We start from the raw sequence: 17826 nt of genomic DNA on the forward strand, positions 1-17826 counted from the left end.
TCATTTTTGTTCCTGCCACTGGGTTGCCATTCGAGACTGCACAGCTGGAGCACAGAGCCTCGGACGGGCTGTGGAGAACAGGCCACAATATGCACAGCGGCACCCTTTACCAACGCAAACCAACACCGCTTGAGTGGTCAGGAGCTCCAGACAACCCCATCATAGTGAGAGGAGAGACAACTGGAAACATAACTGAGGAGGGAGGGAGACCCTGGCTGTTAGAGACCCTAGACTAGGTGAGCTGAACGACAGGACTGGAGTGTGGAGGAGTGGGGGACCCTCGGGGCTGGTAATCAGAGGGCTCTGGGTTCAAAAACCCCGGGAGAGACGCCTCTCTTGTACCGTTGCGCGATGACAGTCTACCCAGAAGGTTCCGGTAAAAGCCAGACTCTATAAACGGGTGGGATCAAAGAGTCAATGAAGTAAATGAACAATAATAACACGGAGCTGGCGGGGTTGGGAGGGACGCCGGCCATGGAGGAGAGACGCCAAGTGACTGGGGCCGTCTGTTCCGTCTCACGGGGGCAGGCGGGCCACTGAGGGCAGAATGGAGTTTGTCTGCGCTCCCCGACTGTCATTTTAAACTTCATTAACCCTGTAAACACTTCTGAGAGGCCCTGTCAAAACAACACCGTCCTCCGTCTCCTTCAGCACTGAAAACGTCATTTAAAGACGTCTGCATCTAACAGGAAGTGAACCCCATACGTCTCTCGCTGCACGCTGGTGAAGGTTAACGTTCCCCGGAAAAACATTAACCCGTGTCTGAATGTGTTCGGCAGAAATCAGTATAAACACACAACGGACTAATGCCTCCAGTCAGTAATCGGCAGTCGCTCAGAGGTTACTGATCAGAGCCATTGATCAGAGCCGCACATCTGGGTTAGACAGAAACAGAGAAATCATGACAGGAGAAGGATTGCACTTTTTTTGCACTTCTCTGGGCAGTGAGATTGCACTGGAGGGGCCTTCAAATGAGACAATAATTCATGTCCGAGTTTATGGATGGATAATTATGTCTGATTAAGGCCAAGTGACATTTTTAATTTCCCTGGATGGAAAACAATGCTTTGCTTTGTGGAATCTGTGCAAAGATCATTCCTTAAAGGGGAAGTACAGGAATTCTGCAAAAAAAATACAAAAAAAGTACGTCACTTTTGACACAGAGCCCTGAAATCACAGCTGTGGATTCGGAGGAAAACGTGGCCGGACACTGAGGACGGAGCCCCCTGGGTAGAGCAGCGTGCGTGGCAACCTCTGCGCATATCGGCCCAGGAGTCTGAGTAACTCTGAGTCTATGCTACTGCCAAGCCTTCTGGGAGGACAAGAGGGGGAGCTGGAGGGTGAGGGAGCGATCTTTCAAGCTGGGTCCTCACCATCGTTTGAACACTTGATGTTGACTTCCTTTTCTGAAGTGAACACCCAGAGAGAAAGAGGGAAGAAGACAGAGCGACCAAGTTAAAAGAAACACAACAACAGGGATATACACATAGATAGATATAAAACATTTCTGCAGCATTTTATGGAAAACTACTCCCCTTGAGCTCTGGATTTGCCTTCCCCTTACAACAGTAACACAGTAACCTGAGACACTACTCCAAGCTCCAGTCACACATCTCCCAGAGACGCGCACTTTCGTTCATAAGACCCTGAGAAGTGGATTTTAGGCGCAGACACAACCACCAGCGATCTAACATTCACTCGGCAGTTACCGCAACACAAGAGTTAAATGGCCCGTGTTTGTGTCTCTCAATGCGGCGGTCAGCTGACCGAGCAGAGACGGGGTCCTTCAGAGGTCAACGGCACTTTCGGCTGAGACAGGAGTAGATGTTTTTTGGAGCATTTAATGACCGACTGTGTCCGTCACCACAGGAGGCGGTCAGCCAATATATCAGCACACGGGCAGAACAAAGAGACCAAACATAAATAAAACGGGTCTTAATGTCTGCAGGACGCCTCTTCAGCCGCACACTCTGTATTCCCGATGATGTAACGCTCTGGAAATGTGCACACATGACCTCAGCTGTGCGCTCGACGCTCTTAGCCAAAAAACACAATTCAACAAGGGGAAAAAATAAAAAACCCTTGGCTGCGTCCACCTCCTCTTCCCAGCCTGCAGTCTGAACGAGTTCCCGACTCGTAGCGGCCGAGAGAGTCGCACAGTGCCGCAGCCCTGCCTGCCTGGTCAGGTGAAGAGCAGGCGTCCCAGGAGACAGACACCGGGGGGACACTGGGAGGTCTCCAGTGCATTTGAGCTCTGGTGGCACCCTGTCCATTCACACTGATACACACTAAGTCCTCTGTTTTGGGAGGTTGAAACTCCTCGTTAGGAAACGGAATGACACAGAGGGACGAATGAACTAATAAACTCACAAACAACAACAGGAATTAAACAAGGGTTATGGGCGATCAGACCAGCCCCCCGTGTCCCTCCAGATCACAGCAGGGCTGCACTGACGGACAGAGACACAGGCCCATGGCAGCTGCAGCCAGCGAAACCAAAACAGAGAAAACGGGAGACTGTGCTGGACATGTCAGTCTCTGGCTTTGAGCTCTCTGTGCCGCACGGAGTCCCCCCCAGTCCAGGGCAATCTGTGCAAACCCACTGGCTGGTGGTGAACACAAACTCTGTGAGGGGCGAGGCGCTGCGGTCTGCACAGCGGGCACACAGTGTTACTACAGACACCAATGGGAACTGGAAGCAGGGATTTATTTTTTCAGGTGTTGCAATTTTTTTTTAAATGTAGTTACAATTGGAAAAAGAAATTTAAGAAACGATAAGAAAACCCAACAATAAAAAGCTATTAACCAACTTTACTGTAACTATTTCTAATTTCATCTTATACTGGTAATTTTCCAAGCACAGTACAATTGCTACTTCTTTCCCGTTGGATGTCGCGTTGATTCATAGATTGTGTTGCTCACACACTGTATCCGCTCTTGGACGGACCCCCGAGTCGCTCGGAGACGCCCTGAGAGCCCCCCCCCGGCCAGCGGACCGCTGCGCATCCAACGGGAGACTGAGGACAGGAAAGCTCACTCTGAAGGCATCTGCCCCCAAGGCCGCGGCCGTGACAGGACCTCTGAGGCCGTCTCCTCGTCCAGGCAGAGCCCAGGGACAGGATTATAGCCCATGGGGGGGGTGTGATGATTACACCACTCCCACTCATAGGTCTGCAGTTATTAATGATGGGAATCAAAACGCAGGAGACGTTCACATGAGACTGAATATCCAATGCTTAAATCTAAAAGAACATTAGACATCTTTACACACACACACACACACACCCTCACACACACACAGACACACACAGACAGACAGACACACACACACACACACAGACAGACACACACACCCTCACACACACACACACACACACACACACACAGACAGACAGACAGACACTCACACAGACAGACACACACACACACACACACACACACACACAGACAGACACACACACCCTCACACACACACAGACACACACACACACACACACACACACAGACACACACAGACACACCCTCACACACACACACAGACACACACTCACACGCACAGTCACAGACAGACACAGACAGACAGACACACCCTCACACACACACAGACACACACAGAGACACACCCTCACACACACACACACAGACACAGACAGACACACCCTCACACACACAGACACACACACACACAGACACACACACACACAGGGGACACACACGTGTAAACAGGGATCCCTATAGCCGCACTACTGTGTCATTACTGTGGGGGGGGCTGCCGGGAGGGCGCTGAGCCAGGTGGGGGGGTGTCAAAGCTGCAGTCGCGAGGCTGGACCTACCTTCACGCCATCGGGCTTCTTGTTCATCAGACTTTTGGCTGCTGTGGAGGAAAGTCAAAGGGACACTTTAGTGCGCGAGAGAGACAGTGTGAGACTCATGCAGGCGGGGGGTTGTGTGTGTGTGTCTTTGTGTGTGCGTGCGTGTGTGTGTGTGTCTTTGTGTGTGCGTGTTTGCTGCAACTGGGCAATTAAACTAACAGACAGCGAAGTACTGGACTAAAACAATCATAAAATTGTGGTAGGCCAGCTCTGATTTTAATCATCACTGTAGGAGTCGTTGCCCAAATACACACAAACAACACAAACATGCTGAGGTGTGCAATTTAGTTTACAAAAGCAAAGTGTTATTAGAAGTGTGATTTGTTTGTTGTTGCAAACGGCAGACTGGTGCTTCGAAGTCCCCAGTAGGAGAACTGGCCCCTTGATTGACATGCAAGCAGAGAATCAAATGCCTGCCTGTGTTCGGCTAATTTAGAGACACAGAGAGCGTTGGGGGGCAGCTGGCAGATTAAGGAAACAAAGCTTCAATTTGGGTGAATGTGGATATTAATTTACTGGGTATGTTAGGGATCGGTCAAGCAAGCAAGGACTTCTCAGTGTCTCAGGCATTGATTTCGGGGGTTAGGGGTGCAAAACATGCCCCCGGGTATTCAAAGGACCTTACCTCACAGGTAACACAGTCCAAACAAAGGAAGGACAGGAAGAAGGGAAACAAAATATAAAGACAATTTACTGTGGAGACACATCTGTCTTTTCATTCTCTACACACAGATGAGCTGTCTGTGCAGAATAAAGCAAAAAAAAACAAAAGAAACAAAAGCACTATGGAGAACTTGTTTTCGTCACACAACAGGCAACAATGGATGGGTGGGTTGTACTGTACGACACTAGCGCTGTGTTCACTGAGCCGCTGAGGGCTGGGCGGCAATCGCTTACCTGCGCAGCGCGTGGCACACACCGCCCAGAGCTGCATAGATACAGCTCTAGTGTATGTGCGTTCAATTCACTGAAACCCTGATCAGGTATAGTTTATTATCCCCGTTTACATTTCCTAAACCTCAATAAGACAATAAGAACACAGGGACTGGACGAGTGGCTCAGCGATGGGGCTCAGTTAAAGAGCGTTGCTTCCGCTTTAAGCACATCTGGAAAACCTCTGTCCCAATCCGTGCTCTTCCTGTCTTGTTAAGAGTTCAGGAGCTCAGATCTCGGGTCGAGCCGTCTCTCAAAGCAGTGCAGAGGTGCTGGTCAGATCCAGTGCGTTTAAAACTCGCTGTCAGAGAGGGTCTGATTTGTGTCTTGTTATAGCCTGTCTGATCACTGTGGGAAATGAAAACGTCCGAGACCCCGGGAGCCCGATAAACCCAGCGACTGCATTATCCTCTGAAGCCAGATCCAGACCGCTCTCAACAGTAACGAGGCGGGGGATCGAGTTGCTCGTTTAGGAAGGGAGTTAAAAGGCCGGAGGGACCGCGATGCAGGGATTAGCACCCTGCGCTTTGTCACTCTCCATTAACTCAGACACACACAGCTGAGCCCGAGCTTTAACCACATGCATTCAGCACACCTGGGCAGGAAGGAGCGCACGCTAAGGTAAGGCAGGATGACGGCCTGTTCTCTGGTTTGTAAACCTCACAATTAAACAAACACACTCAAATAGTAATAAGTGCAGGGAATAAATACGATCTAAACAGTCCTGTGCTTCTCTTTCCCACACACCTTGTGCTGGACATGCACCTTATACACTGGTCTCTCTACACAGAACACTGCGGGAAACTCTCGACCCCTTCTTCCCTTTCGGTCTGAAGGACAATGCCTTGAAAACCCGCCGGGCAGCCCTGATTCCGCGCCAGCCGGGCCGGGTCGGGTTACAGCACACGGAGACGCACACGTACCTGAGAAGTTTCTCGTGGCCAGCATGGTGGTGAGGATCGCCCCCTGAAAGAGCAATGAAAGAAGATCCCTGTGGTGCTATTTATAAGGAGAGCCAACTGCAGCCCTGCAGTAATGCCTAACAAGTCATGACACATTAAACCACGCGGGTCTCGCTGGCTGACCAGCAGGGTAATCATTACAATCCGTCTCGCCTCACTCCTCCCAACAGAGACCTGCTCTCGACCACACAGAAAACTGGAGCTGCTTTCACTCTTTTATTATTGCTCGTTTGGTGTCCATCAATACCTATAGGATCCTTGGATCACTTAGATATTAATGGACAACAAACGAGCTCATTGTAGTGAATGGCCTCCTCTCGATCGGACACTCCCTCATGTTCTAATCGTGATGATACTGATACTGATTACAATTCTGCCGCAGCAGGGCTGCCATGGTCTGCTCCCTGGCCAAACTCGGCTCACCTTCAGTTTCCTCCTAGCGTTGAACTTCTTCAGGCACTCCACGGTCTCCTGCCTGTGCATCATGGACGCCACGGTGGAGCGTTGCTGGAGAGAGACAGGCAGACAGTGTTAACGGACACGCACACGTGCACACACACATGTGTGGAAGGTTAACAAAAGTTTGGAAATGGCTTTTATCACCAACAGACACATGTTCCAGGGTACGAGTTGCCATTAAAAGCTGTACAGTCATAGTCGAGAGAATTCACTGGATCAACGCTATTCTGTGATATACATCAGGAGTTAAACATATTTGCCAATCGTATCACATCCCAGTAACGCTGCTCACAAAAGTCGCTGACTGACCTCATTCTGAGCCAGTGACGTTCTTAAACAGATAATTTTAGATATATAGTTAAAAAAGAGCAGTTTAAGGTGCTGGGCATTTTTCAGAACAAGATATGTGTTTCAAATTAAAAAGAAAACATCTTTAGGTAATTATTAATAAAATATGGAATTTTCACATTTTCAATCAGTTTTGTCTGATTTCCAGAGGTCAGAGGTCACAGCCCAGCGGTTCGTGACTTACGCAGATCCAGGGGTGCTTCAGGGCCTCGGCCGCGGTGATGCGCTTGGCAGGGTTGATCGTTAACATCTTGTTGATGAGGTCTTTGGCCTCGGGAGTCACGGTGTCCCACTCCGGGGACGGAAACTGCGGAGGAAGCACAGAGTGAAATAGTTATTCTCACCTTGTTCTCGCAAAACAAACCGGAACAGAAATGGAAGAACAGTGTCCAATTGAGAGGAGCCCATTCGCCCCATCGTGCTCGTTTGGTGTCCATTAATAACTAAGTGATCAAGGATCCTATCCAGTCTGTTTTTGAATGTTCCCAAATTGTCTCTTCAGCCACATTGCTGGGGAGTTTGTTCAGATTGTGACGCCTCTCTGTGTGAAGAAGTGTCTCCTGTTGTCTGTCTTGAACGCCTTGAAGCCCAATTTCCATTTGTGTCCCCGGGTGCGTGTGTCCCTGCTGATCTGGAAAAGCTCCTCTGGTTTGATGTGGTCGATGCCTTTCATGATTTTGAAGACTTGGATCAAGTCCCCACGTAGTCTCCTCTGTTCCAGGGTGAAAAGGTTCAGTTCCTCAGTCTCTCAGTAGGACATTCCCTTCAGACCTCAAATAAGTCTGGTTGCTCTCCTCTGAACTGCCTCTAGAGCAGCGATATCTTTCTTGAAGTGTGGAGCCCAGAACTGTCCACAGTATCCAGATGAGCTCTAACTATTGCATTGTACAGTCTGAACATCACTGACCTTGTTCTCAATTCCACACTTTCTAACATTGTGTTTGCCTTTTTTATTGCTTCCCCACATTGTTTGGATGGAGAAAGTGAGGAGTCCACATAGACTCCTAGGTCTTTCTCATGTGTTACTTCATTTAGTTCTATTCCTCCCATAGTGTAATAGCCTCTGATATGATAACAGCAGAGTGCAGCATTGATCAAATATATCAAAATAAAGAGGTAGGATTTTCTATCTGCTCTATTGCACATTTCCTACTTAGAAACAAACAAACCAGGAAACAGTGTCAGCCATTTACCGACATGCCCGCTTCAACAACCTTCATCCCTATGAGAAAACCCAGAGCCGGCCCAGGCCAGTCTAAGCACACAAACGCACACGTGGACGCTTCCTGGATACAGACACGGTGAACACAAACAATATTGTTCAATAAAATAATAATGAACCCCTCAGCCAACACTGTTGAGGAGTTGAAAAGGATTGTCAGCAGTGTATCTGTAATAGAAACCGTGCACTGCAGAGTGTGCTCCCGATGATGAAATTAGACGTTTCCTGATTTTTATGGCCCGTGTTTACAGAGAAATTAACAGCGTGGTTCACATCTCGTTGGAATTAAGGTGATTTACGGCGCAGCGGCCGGCCAGCAGGGAGAGCCAAGACTCGGGCGCACATTGAAGCTGCCAGGTTTAATGTATGGGGGTAGGTGAGTCACCGTTATTGGCAACTGCGCCTGAGGAAGGATTTCCACATGCGATCGGCTGCGGCCGGGGGGGAGAGAGCAGAGGAGGATCGTAAGGTCTGGCTGATCCGGATTACGCTTCGCTTGTCTGGCTTCACTCCGGCACCGTTTCTCATCCGGACCCGCGTGGGTTTGAAACAGATCTGCCTTTGTGCCTCCAGGAGGTTGACGATTATGCTTTCTCTTGTTATTATAACAAGCTTCGGATTAATGTATAAAACATGTCTGTTACTTCTAAAAGCTTATGATACATGTATGAACACACGACCGGAGTGGATGTCGCGGCTTGTGTGAAACTGGGTTGTATTCTCAGAGCAGCAAGGGGCTCGGGACAGGATCGGCAATCAGGAAATCAGAGGTCGGAGTCGGGGCCATGAGAAGCGCTGAGCTGGAACACTCTGGACTCTCACACCCTGTGAATCAGGCTGCTTGGACCTTCAGTGTGTGCAAACTCTGTATGATTCAGAGATTCAATACAACAGACTCTCCCTGCGATGGGGTCGTGCGCAGCATCACAAGCTTGTGGGAGACAGTCGGCCAGGCATGGGAGATGCTCTCCTCAGAGGCAGGCGGATTATCTGTCGTATCTGTGGCAGGCGAAGGAGGGTTTACAGGTCGGCAGGGAAAGTTGGTACAGCCCACAGCAGAGACATATGCAATGAGTGAGTAGACAGATCTGTGAGGAGACGGACTGCATCGCTGCAAGATGTAATACATTATTACTTACACAAAGTTGTGGATCATATGACTTGGGCACACAGGAGATACCCTGCCCGACCCACAGCGTGCCTGCTGCCCACTGAGACAGCGGGCCGGACAGGAAGTGCCTCAGCAGTGAGAGAGATAAGAAGCTCTGAGTCACTGGCACTGCCGAGAGAAGCCCGGACATGCGACTCCGCAGGCCGCTGGCAGAGATGCACGGTGGCTTGTGGTTATGGACTGTCCTGACTCATAGGGGCGCTGTGAGCAGGATGTGAGTGAGGGTTCATTGACCAGTTCCTGGTGGAGCTCCAGCCTCAGTCGGTGAGTCACCCCCGGGTTCCTGTGGGCTGTGCTGCTTCGGGAAAGTTCAGCCACGCTTTTAGCAACCGAATCTCAGCGGTTGTGGAGAATTAAAATGACGCCTCGTTCACGATTCAAAAGAGGAGATTTAGACTAAATATTGAGCCAGTATGAGCTTTAGTGTCTCTTCTTTATCTCTGAAAAACAACATAAGAAAGAAAAGCTCCTGCATGAATATTCAGTTGCTCCTTTGATCCAGTAGAAAAGGTAAGAGACATCCTTCCCTGATCAGAGACGGGTCTGCTAACCAATAATTGGTTGGAAAGAGTTAAGACCTCCCTAAAGCCACAGGAGAGTCTAGGAAGGTGAAACCACAGTAATGGATGGAGAGGCGTACCAGTAGGGATACAATAACCAGGGACATGATCCATGGAAAACCAGGCCACAGCAAAGTACATGCAGGGTAAAAGAACGGGGAAAGAGCTACTGGGCGAACTGCTGGGAGTGAACGCTGATAAAGGTTTGCCAAGATCCCATTCCAGAAGTGCTGGCTGCAGCACAGCATCCACAGCTGTGTCTCTCTGTCTGAGTCAGCTGTCCGCAGTGGCCCTCTGTTTGAGGTGTGATCTTGGCCAGAACCAGGGGAGCTGCAGAGCGTGGACGGTCAGTGAGGCTGCAGTGGCCAGTCAGGGAGAGAGTGCACGGTCAGGGAGAGAGTGGACGGTCAAGACCCAAGCCTTGACGGTGCAGCTTCCCAGACTAGACACACAGAGAGAAATGTGGTGCAAAGAACCTTCCCTTGAAAAGAAATCTGAGGAAGAAATAGCCCTGCCCATCCTACACAAACACTGGAGCAATCACAAACCGCAGAAGAACAGGAATAACGGTCACCGTAACACAGAGAGACGGAGCAGGCAGGGCGGAGACAACAGGGATGGGAACCGTTTTCCATCTTCCACAAATCAGATTAGGGGGACAGAGAAAAAAACATCTTAGAGCTTCAGGAAATGGTCTGTTGGCTCGATTACTCTAAATCTAAAGTATTATTTATCGTTTAATTCTGTCAGTAATGTAGTTACACAGGTTATACACATCAAGTTATAAGGCAGAATGCAACTCAACGCACGTTTTTCAGTCTGAACGGGGAGAGTCTGTCGCACAAAGGTCACAGAAACGCACAGATACAAGACAGCAACGCAAAGACCATTCTTGTCTAAGGTGTGTAATTTCAGACCCAATTAGAGCAGCAAAGAAAGTGTCTACTGAACACCACAGGATACAGCACGAACACCGCCAGGCTGATCTGACTGGCGTCTGTGCAGTTTGCCAATCTCCAGCCCAAAAAAACACTAGCTGTCAATCAAACATGCTTAAAAAGTCACATAACTCTCAGACTGATGGCCCACCACCCCCCGATGCATCTCAGGGGGAATTCACTCGGCTTTCGCCACATTTATACTGCATTTCTTCCTCCTTTCTTCCTTGAGGGAGTTATTCACACAGACATGTGCCAGTGGGGCCGGACATCAGGATGCTGCATCTCAGGACCTCCGATTCATCTCCCTCTGCCTTTGACAGATGGATTTGTGTGTGTGCGCGTGCGTGTGTGTGTGTATGTGTGTATGTATCTTTGTTTGTGTATCTGTGTGTGTGTGTATCTGTGTGTGTATCTGTGTGTGTGTATATGTGTGTGTGTGTGTGTATATCTGTGTGTGTGTGTATATGTGTGTATGTGTGTGTATATGTGTGTGTATCTGTGTGTGTGTATATGTGTGTGTATCTGTGTGTGTGTGTGTATCTGTGTGTGTGTATATGTGTGTGTATATGTGTGTGTGTGTATCTGTGTGTGTGTCTGTGTGCTGTGTGTGTGTGTGTGTGTATATGTGTGTGTGTGTGTGTCTGTGTGTGTGTGTGTGTGTGTGTGTATAGGAGAGCAGATATCACGCAGGGTTTCATACTCTTTTTGTTTTTGTTGTTTAATAGAAACCCTCAGTATCGATTGTTCTGCTGCCGGAGCCCTGCGTTGCTCGGGGGCTGTTTCATATTTAACCAGCAGCCGAAGCGATCCTAATTCACCTCTCTGTAGACAACAAACCACTGCAGCGGCGTGGCTGGCAGATTGGCCGAGAGACGGACAGCCCAGGTGCCAACGGCAGCCGACTCTCTCATGGTTTCCTGTGTCGGGCGCGACCAACAGCCCCATAACCAGCAAACACAACGGCAGCAACAGGAATGAGTCCGCAGCAGCGCGTCCTGGAGCCCCCGCATGCAGGCCCTCCCACTGTCCGCTCCGGCGCTGACACGTGTGGCACGTGTTTATGTGGGCGAGTGTGTGGGTGTTTGTTTGTGTGTTTCAGTTCCGCTGTCGGTAACACTACAGTGTTGGGGGGAACAGGGTGCCCTCCTGCCAAGAGCACAAACCACGGCCAGGGTCGTCTGTGCCGGAGCTGGACAGGGATCGGGGGTGGGGGGGTGTTGCTGGAGCTGGCGGCCCTGGCTGTGAATCCTGCGGCGCTCGGCACTGAGGGGGAGGAGATCTATAGCAGCTCCGCTATTTAAAGACACTGATCTGCGCTGGGGGGGCGGTGGACAAACACAGAAACAGATATTATACAGATACAGACACAGACAGAGCACTGCAGTCTGGGCTGGAGAAATCCTCCCCCCGGCACAGCCAGTGTCAGCACCCTGCCGGCACGGCTCTCCCCAAGGTCAGGAGTTCACCAAACTAACTTTGCCCCAAGCCGAAGCCCTTCCTAGGTCTGACAACTTGGCAGCGCTGGTTTAACTGGGCTGCGTTCCTAGGGTGCGTCCCCCAGTCAGGCCACCCCCGACTCCTTCACCAGCTACGGGAAACCATTGTGTGTATGTTGTTATGAACACCACAGGAGTGGCGTGGCCCTTGGTGTGAGAAAGGGCTCTTTCCGGTGCAGCACTTACATCGTAGGCTCCGGCCTTGATCTGCTGGTACAGCCGGTGCTGGTCCTCGTCCCAGAAGGGGGGGTATCCCACCAGGAGGATGTAGAGGATGACACCTGTGGACAGAGCGACACACAGGGTGAGTGGAGGACCTTCAGAGCTGGAGACCAGAGCAGCACCGAGGCCCCAGTGCAGGGAAGGGGCCCGGGCCCTGAGGGGACAGTGGGGCAGATTAAAAAATATATATATATATATATATATATATATATATATATATATATATATATATATAGAGAGAGAGAGAGAGAGATTTACTGAAAAGGCAGCTGGAATCGCTGAAGCAAATAAATCAACATTTCCTGCAACACAAGTGTCTGCTCAGAGAAAACCTCCGAAGCCGTGCAACAGGGCGCCGACATCCGAGCGATCGCGTGTTCGTGAGAGCGCGAGTTCATAAGGCTGCGTGTCGAGAGATACACTTAATTTCTCTCTCTGGTAGGACTGTTTTTGGCTAACTTCCCAGCAGCACAAAGACGGCGGTGAAAGCACTTTAAATCAACAACCAAAATGGCTTCTCTCGTTTACACAGAAAACCAGGTCGGCCCGTCGAGCGAGCTGCGCTTCTTCATGTGTTGTTTGTTCGTTTGTTTGTCCCTGATCTGGCGTCACACGGCCCAGTGCTGTAAGTACGAGGCGCACGTTTCTCCGTCATGTCTCTCTGTGCGCGTGTTTGAGTGGCTATGACACCCTGCTTGGGCCCACATCGACTCGGTCCAGTCCGGTACCGGTCCCACATGGAGAAGAAACGGATCTGTCATCTGTCCCTAACAACCCTCATAAACCCTCCTTCAGCTGCTCCTTGTCAATGGACTCATCGAGCCGAACCCGAACCCTCTCACACCCGAGTCGGCTCTGAAAACTGTCTACAATTTCTCTCCAGTGTTCCCTATTTCATTTATCTTTAGCTCATCGAATTGAAACCGCCCCCCCCCGCTGGCGTAGCCCTGAGCACGTCAGTTTCCTGTGTTTTATTCTGTATACATTTTGGTGTCTTTTTTTAAATTACTGTGTGCGTGTCTGTATGTGAGTCTCTGTGTGCGTGTGTGTGTGCGTGCGCGTGTGCGTGAGTGTGTGTGTTTGTTTATGAGCGTTGTGCAGGGAGCCGTTGTCATGTTAAGTCACATCGTCACTTTATTGCTTTCCACACCATTCCGACAGAGAAGGCACGAGTGATAAGACCTTCAAAACCGCCGTTCAGCAAGACCTCCCCCACGCGCCCCAGCGAGGCCTGAGAGAAAAGCTCTCACCGCGCTTCACCGGCTCTCCTAAGGACCATGGAGTCGACCAGGAGCTGCGCTTCAATCACACACCCTGCAGAGGAAGAGGAGTCTTACCACAGGCCCACATGTCCACTGGCTTCCCATACGGATCCTTCCTTAAAACCTCAGGAGACAAGTATCCCGGGGTCCCAGCAAATCCTACGGGAGGAAAAATAGAACATACATGTCACTATAAACCAGCACACGTTGCCGTCTCCCTTAGAGGACCTCCAGCAGCCTGACTAGAGACACCTCCAAGTGCCCGTCTGACTCACACAAACCGACCAGCAGAGCAACTCAGCTGCCCTGACCCAAGAGGGGGGTTTGACCATGCTCCTGAGCTCAGAGAGGGGCCGACTTGATCCAAGTCTTCAAAATCATGAAAGGCATCAAACCAGAGGAGCTTTTCCAGATCAGCAGGGACACACTCACCCGGTCCCGGTCACGTGAGCAGAGCGTGTGCGTGTGTCTCTTTAATGAAGTCCGAGCTGCAGGCTGCGAGGGACGCCGGTCCTCCGCTGCCACTGAAGACAGACTGCGCAGTGCAGCTCCCCCCCGCTGCTTCACACAGGTCTGCCCGTTTGAAGAGATGCCACCGAAAGACCGGGCCGGGAAGCTCAAGTTCACACTGAGACTCCCTGAAGTTTCCATCATCGGCTCTTCTGTGCCGTCGCATAATGAACAGAAGGGGGGGGTCCTAATTACAGCTCCCTGTTTTTTTTCCACAGACATTCATTTCATCAAACGGAAACAAAGGACTTGAACGCTTGCAGACAGAGCTGGCAGGAGAGGTTTTGCGATTGTTGTAGAAGCGGTTGTTGCTCAGTGCGAGTCTCAGCATCGTCGCTGTCGTTAAGGGACTCTTTAGTCTCTTTAGTTTAGATGATTACATGAGGACTGCCCCGCAGAGCCTTCATGGCCCTGAAGGGAACCAACCATGTCGACCCACGTGACTCCTTCAGGAGTGGAAATCACGAGGAGGTGCTTTCAAAACCGACAGGAAGATGCACTTCTGCACAGGAAGGCTTGGGGGTGTCTGGAACAAAGCGACTCCGCCGTGTTGTTGAAGCGGACAGACCGATCGCCTGGGATCCTACACTAAGCAGCTGCACAAACTCCGCGGGCTCAGTTAGACAGCGAGTCAGGAGGGCCAAGGTGCCCGTGTCAGTGGAAACCAATCGCCGGTACTCACCAAACCACGCCTGCTGGTCCCCCTGCACTTCGATCGCCAGGCCAAAGTCCGCCAGCTTCACAGCGGCCCCCTTCAATTTACTGGCTAAAAGCAAATTCTCTGGCTTGGTTTCAAAAGGAAAGAGAGTTTAAAGAGTTTCAATACACAACCACTATCACACAGATGCACATGTACCCATACCCCCCGTCCACAGCTCTTCAGGGAGGTGCACTGCCAAGGGTGAGAAAGTCAGAATTGTTGTTGTTGTTGTTATTATTGTTTTTGTTGAGTTCTTGTGATAGCAGAACCGGGATCTGGGCCCTTTCCACTCAGAGTTCACATCGACAGGAAGGCAAGGTGCCAAGCGCACAGAGCTCACAGAGGGCACAAATTTGGAGTCATGTGATCATTTTCAATCAGTGAATCAAGCGATGGGTTATTGGTTGAGGCAATGTGGTTTATTAAGAGGAGATCAGTAAGGATTAGTCGGATTCTGTATGGAAGCCGTGCCACACAGACTGGGATCAGTGTCTGCGATCGGTTTGTGTCCGCCTGGTGCCGGACGTGAACTCTGAGCTGTTTTGGTCTGGACTCGTGCTCGTCCCGTCCGAGCTGGACTCGGCCTTAGGCCCGTGGCGCTGTGGAATCAATACCGGTTTTGCTAACATTTAAAGGCAATTTTTCCTGTATTTCTCTGACATTCTCTGCCCGTTTCCAGGGTGTTTTGAGTCGACTGGACTCAGGTCTCAGGGCCACAATCTCTACTTTTGCCAAAGGTGGCAGAGTTTATTTTCAAGTACTATAAAAACATATACTGCAGTTATAAAAAGTTCTGCTATTCTACTAAGAGGCCGATTCGGCTCAGTCCTGGCTTGTGTTTGTACCTGTGTGCAGTTTATTGTTTTTTAAACCGCTATGTCACTCCTAACCTAGGAAATGAACGAGTGATTGCAGCAGAGAAAGACAGAATATAATACCAATCTATAAAAGCTTTGAAAGGTGTTAGAAAAACACGTATTCATTCCCAGCGGCGCTTCACACTCAGTCAGCCAGTTTGGGTCTGGATGTTATGGGAAATGATGGCGCTGTTCATCCCCCCCAGCGGGGCCCGGGGCCCCGTCCTGGCGCAGGCTGGCGTGGGTGCGGTGAGCGGCATGCCGGCGGGTCTCGGGACAGAAGGCTTAAATGCTGGAGAAAGAGCCGTAAATAAGCTGAGCCTGAGCTCAGCCAGAGACGCGCCACACTGACCCCTGGGGCCACTCTGCTCCAGCGCTGCTTGGCCCTGACCGGACCACTGGGCCCCCCCCACTCAGCCATTACCTGGGCCGCCTGGCGAAAGGGGATCCCCTCATTCTCGGTTTACCTTTGACAGCTCCCCACCCGGGGTTTGCTCGTTCAGACAGCACTCTCTCCTATATCTGCCCCAGCACCTCCACTCTCGAGGGCCACTGAATACCAAAGGCTTGGCCACTAGCCCTGAGCCTCTCCCTGTCACTGTCATCTTGCGTGTCAGAATACCGATCTGCTCCCTCGCTCCCTCACTCTCTTGCTCTCTCTCCCTCTCTCACAGCGCCTCTCCTCCGCCTGGCACCCTACGCATCGGCTGACTGAGAGACACACAGGAAGTTCCTCCCCCACAGAGAAACAGAGGAGAGGAGCTGCGCACTCGCTCTAGGAGGAGCAGCAGCACAAGACGCCCCTGGGAAGTAATCAGAATTCAGCTCAGCTTTACATATTCATAGCCATGATTAAGCCAATATGAAAATGTATATTTTAACATAATTAAAAGTACTTTCCATAAATGCTCTGCACTGGAGCACAGCCCCCCGGGCCCTCGCTCAGATGCAGATACCCTTGACAACAAAACGATCTCGCAGAAGAACTCTTACTCTGTAAAAAGATGTACTTTGTATAAAATATACACTGCGCAGACTGCAGCTCTGTACTGTGCTCCTCTGACGTGTTGTAAACGGACACAGCATGAGGATCGCGCCTGCCGGGACCATCGCAGTCCGAGCGCACGGCTGGCTTGTGGTGAGGAATTCATCGCTGGTTTATGGTTGTATTTCACTTTTAATTGATGCTATTCAGACATATATTCCAAAATACAGTTTTCATATTAGAATACTGTAAAACAGAGAAGCTTGTAAGGTATGTATGTAACGTCCTGTAATGTAATGTGTTCGTACTGAGACTAATAAAATAGCCCACCGTGTTACTTATTCACTTATCAATCGCATATTAAAACTACCCCCCTGCACTATATATACAGTCATGTTGGTATGTCTGTATAATCAGCCCCTACCAGCTGTCAACATGATTAATGTGGAGCAGTCATGACAAGCATGTCAGCAGTGTAATTGAATTGGGCTGAACAACGATAATAATGTCATTATTGCGCAGTAATTGAATCGGGGTTGCGGCCTTGTGGTATCGGACGCCGCCTGTGCAGTGCCGGCGCGGGGAACGCCAACACCACGGAGACACGGCACCGTCCGACCCTGACACGATCACAGGAGCATTCAGGCTGTGGGTGAATACCGGGCCGGGATCTGCCGAGACGTGTACCTAGCGAGGCAGCAGGGCGTCTCTAAGCTGCTGCTGCTTGCGACTGGCCTTGAAAGACACACTTCCGGGTTTATTGTTTCCCGCCCTGTGTTCTCTGTTCCCTATGGAAGCAGCGAGGTCGGCGGCCTGTTTGGTTACGGCACAGATGTCCTGTCTCGCCATACGGTCTCAAACACTGCAACACAACCAAGCAATGGAGATTACAGCACACAGAAATGTTGGTTTTTGTGATTTTCCACTATAATGTAATTAAAAAGGTTGTATGTTCATCTACATGGGTACAGATTCCGCCACCGCCGGTGCCCAGGAGAGGAGCGAGCAAGAGGCCAGGGCGGGGGGCGGGCGCGGGGAGGACAGCACAGCGGAGGAGAGGATGCCGATTGCAGCCTTGTCACTCAGCAGAGAAATCAATTTGCTCAATGAGTCCAATAGAAGAGCAGACATCTCACACCGCCGGCGATTGCTGCGGGTCAGTACAGCGCCAGGGCAGGGCACAGAGCGCCGGGCGGCAGGGCGGGGCAGCTACCCCATCTCACCTCAATGCAGTGCAGTACTGGCCTTCTGGTTACTATAGTACCAGCAAAGACCTGGAGGGACTTTGACTTTTATTATTATTATTATTATTACTAAAAGGACTAA

At 50.5% G+C, this 17826-nt stretch overlaps 1 protein-coding gene across 33 annotated transcripts in view; it reads right to left on the minus strand.

The window, feature by feature from the left end:
• camk2d1 (calcium/calmodulin-dependent protein kinase (CaM kinase) II delta 1) overlaps positions 1–17826 on the minus strand; it is a 92147-nt gene that overhangs the window by 17532 nt on the left and 56789 nt on the right. For 10 of the 33 annotated variants that reach the window (XM_066720866.1, XM_066720865.1, XM_066720864.1 and 7 more), the window contains exons 7-14: positions 14641–14743; positions 13524–13607; positions 12151–12245; positions 6759–6881; positions 6191–6274; positions 5729–5771; positions 3834–3874; positions 1374–1406 (exon numbers count right to left, since the gene is read on the minus strand). In XM_066720866.1, coding sequence (XP_066576963.1) covers positions 1374–1406; positions 3834–3874; positions 5729–5771; positions 6191–6274; positions 6759–6881; positions 12151–12245; positions 13524–13607; positions 14641–14743 — 606 coding nt within the window. The remainder of the gene's footprint in view (positions 1–1373; positions 1407–3833; positions 3875–5728; positions 5772–6190; positions 6275–6758; positions 6882–12150; positions 12246–13523; positions 13608–14640; positions 14744–17826) is intronic. The other 23 variants (XM_066720876.1, XM_066720870.1, XM_066720883.1 and 20 more) reach the window with 3 other exon arrangements.

The sequence above is a fragment of the Amia ocellicauda genome, chromosome 13 (assembly GCF_036373705.1).
Source record: "Amia ocellicauda isolate fAmiCal2 chromosome 13, fAmiCal2.hap1, whole genome shotgun sequence".
NCBI classification, from domain to species: domain Eukaryota; kingdom Metazoa; phylum Chordata; class Actinopteri; order Amiiformes; family Amiidae; genus Amia; species Amia ocellicauda.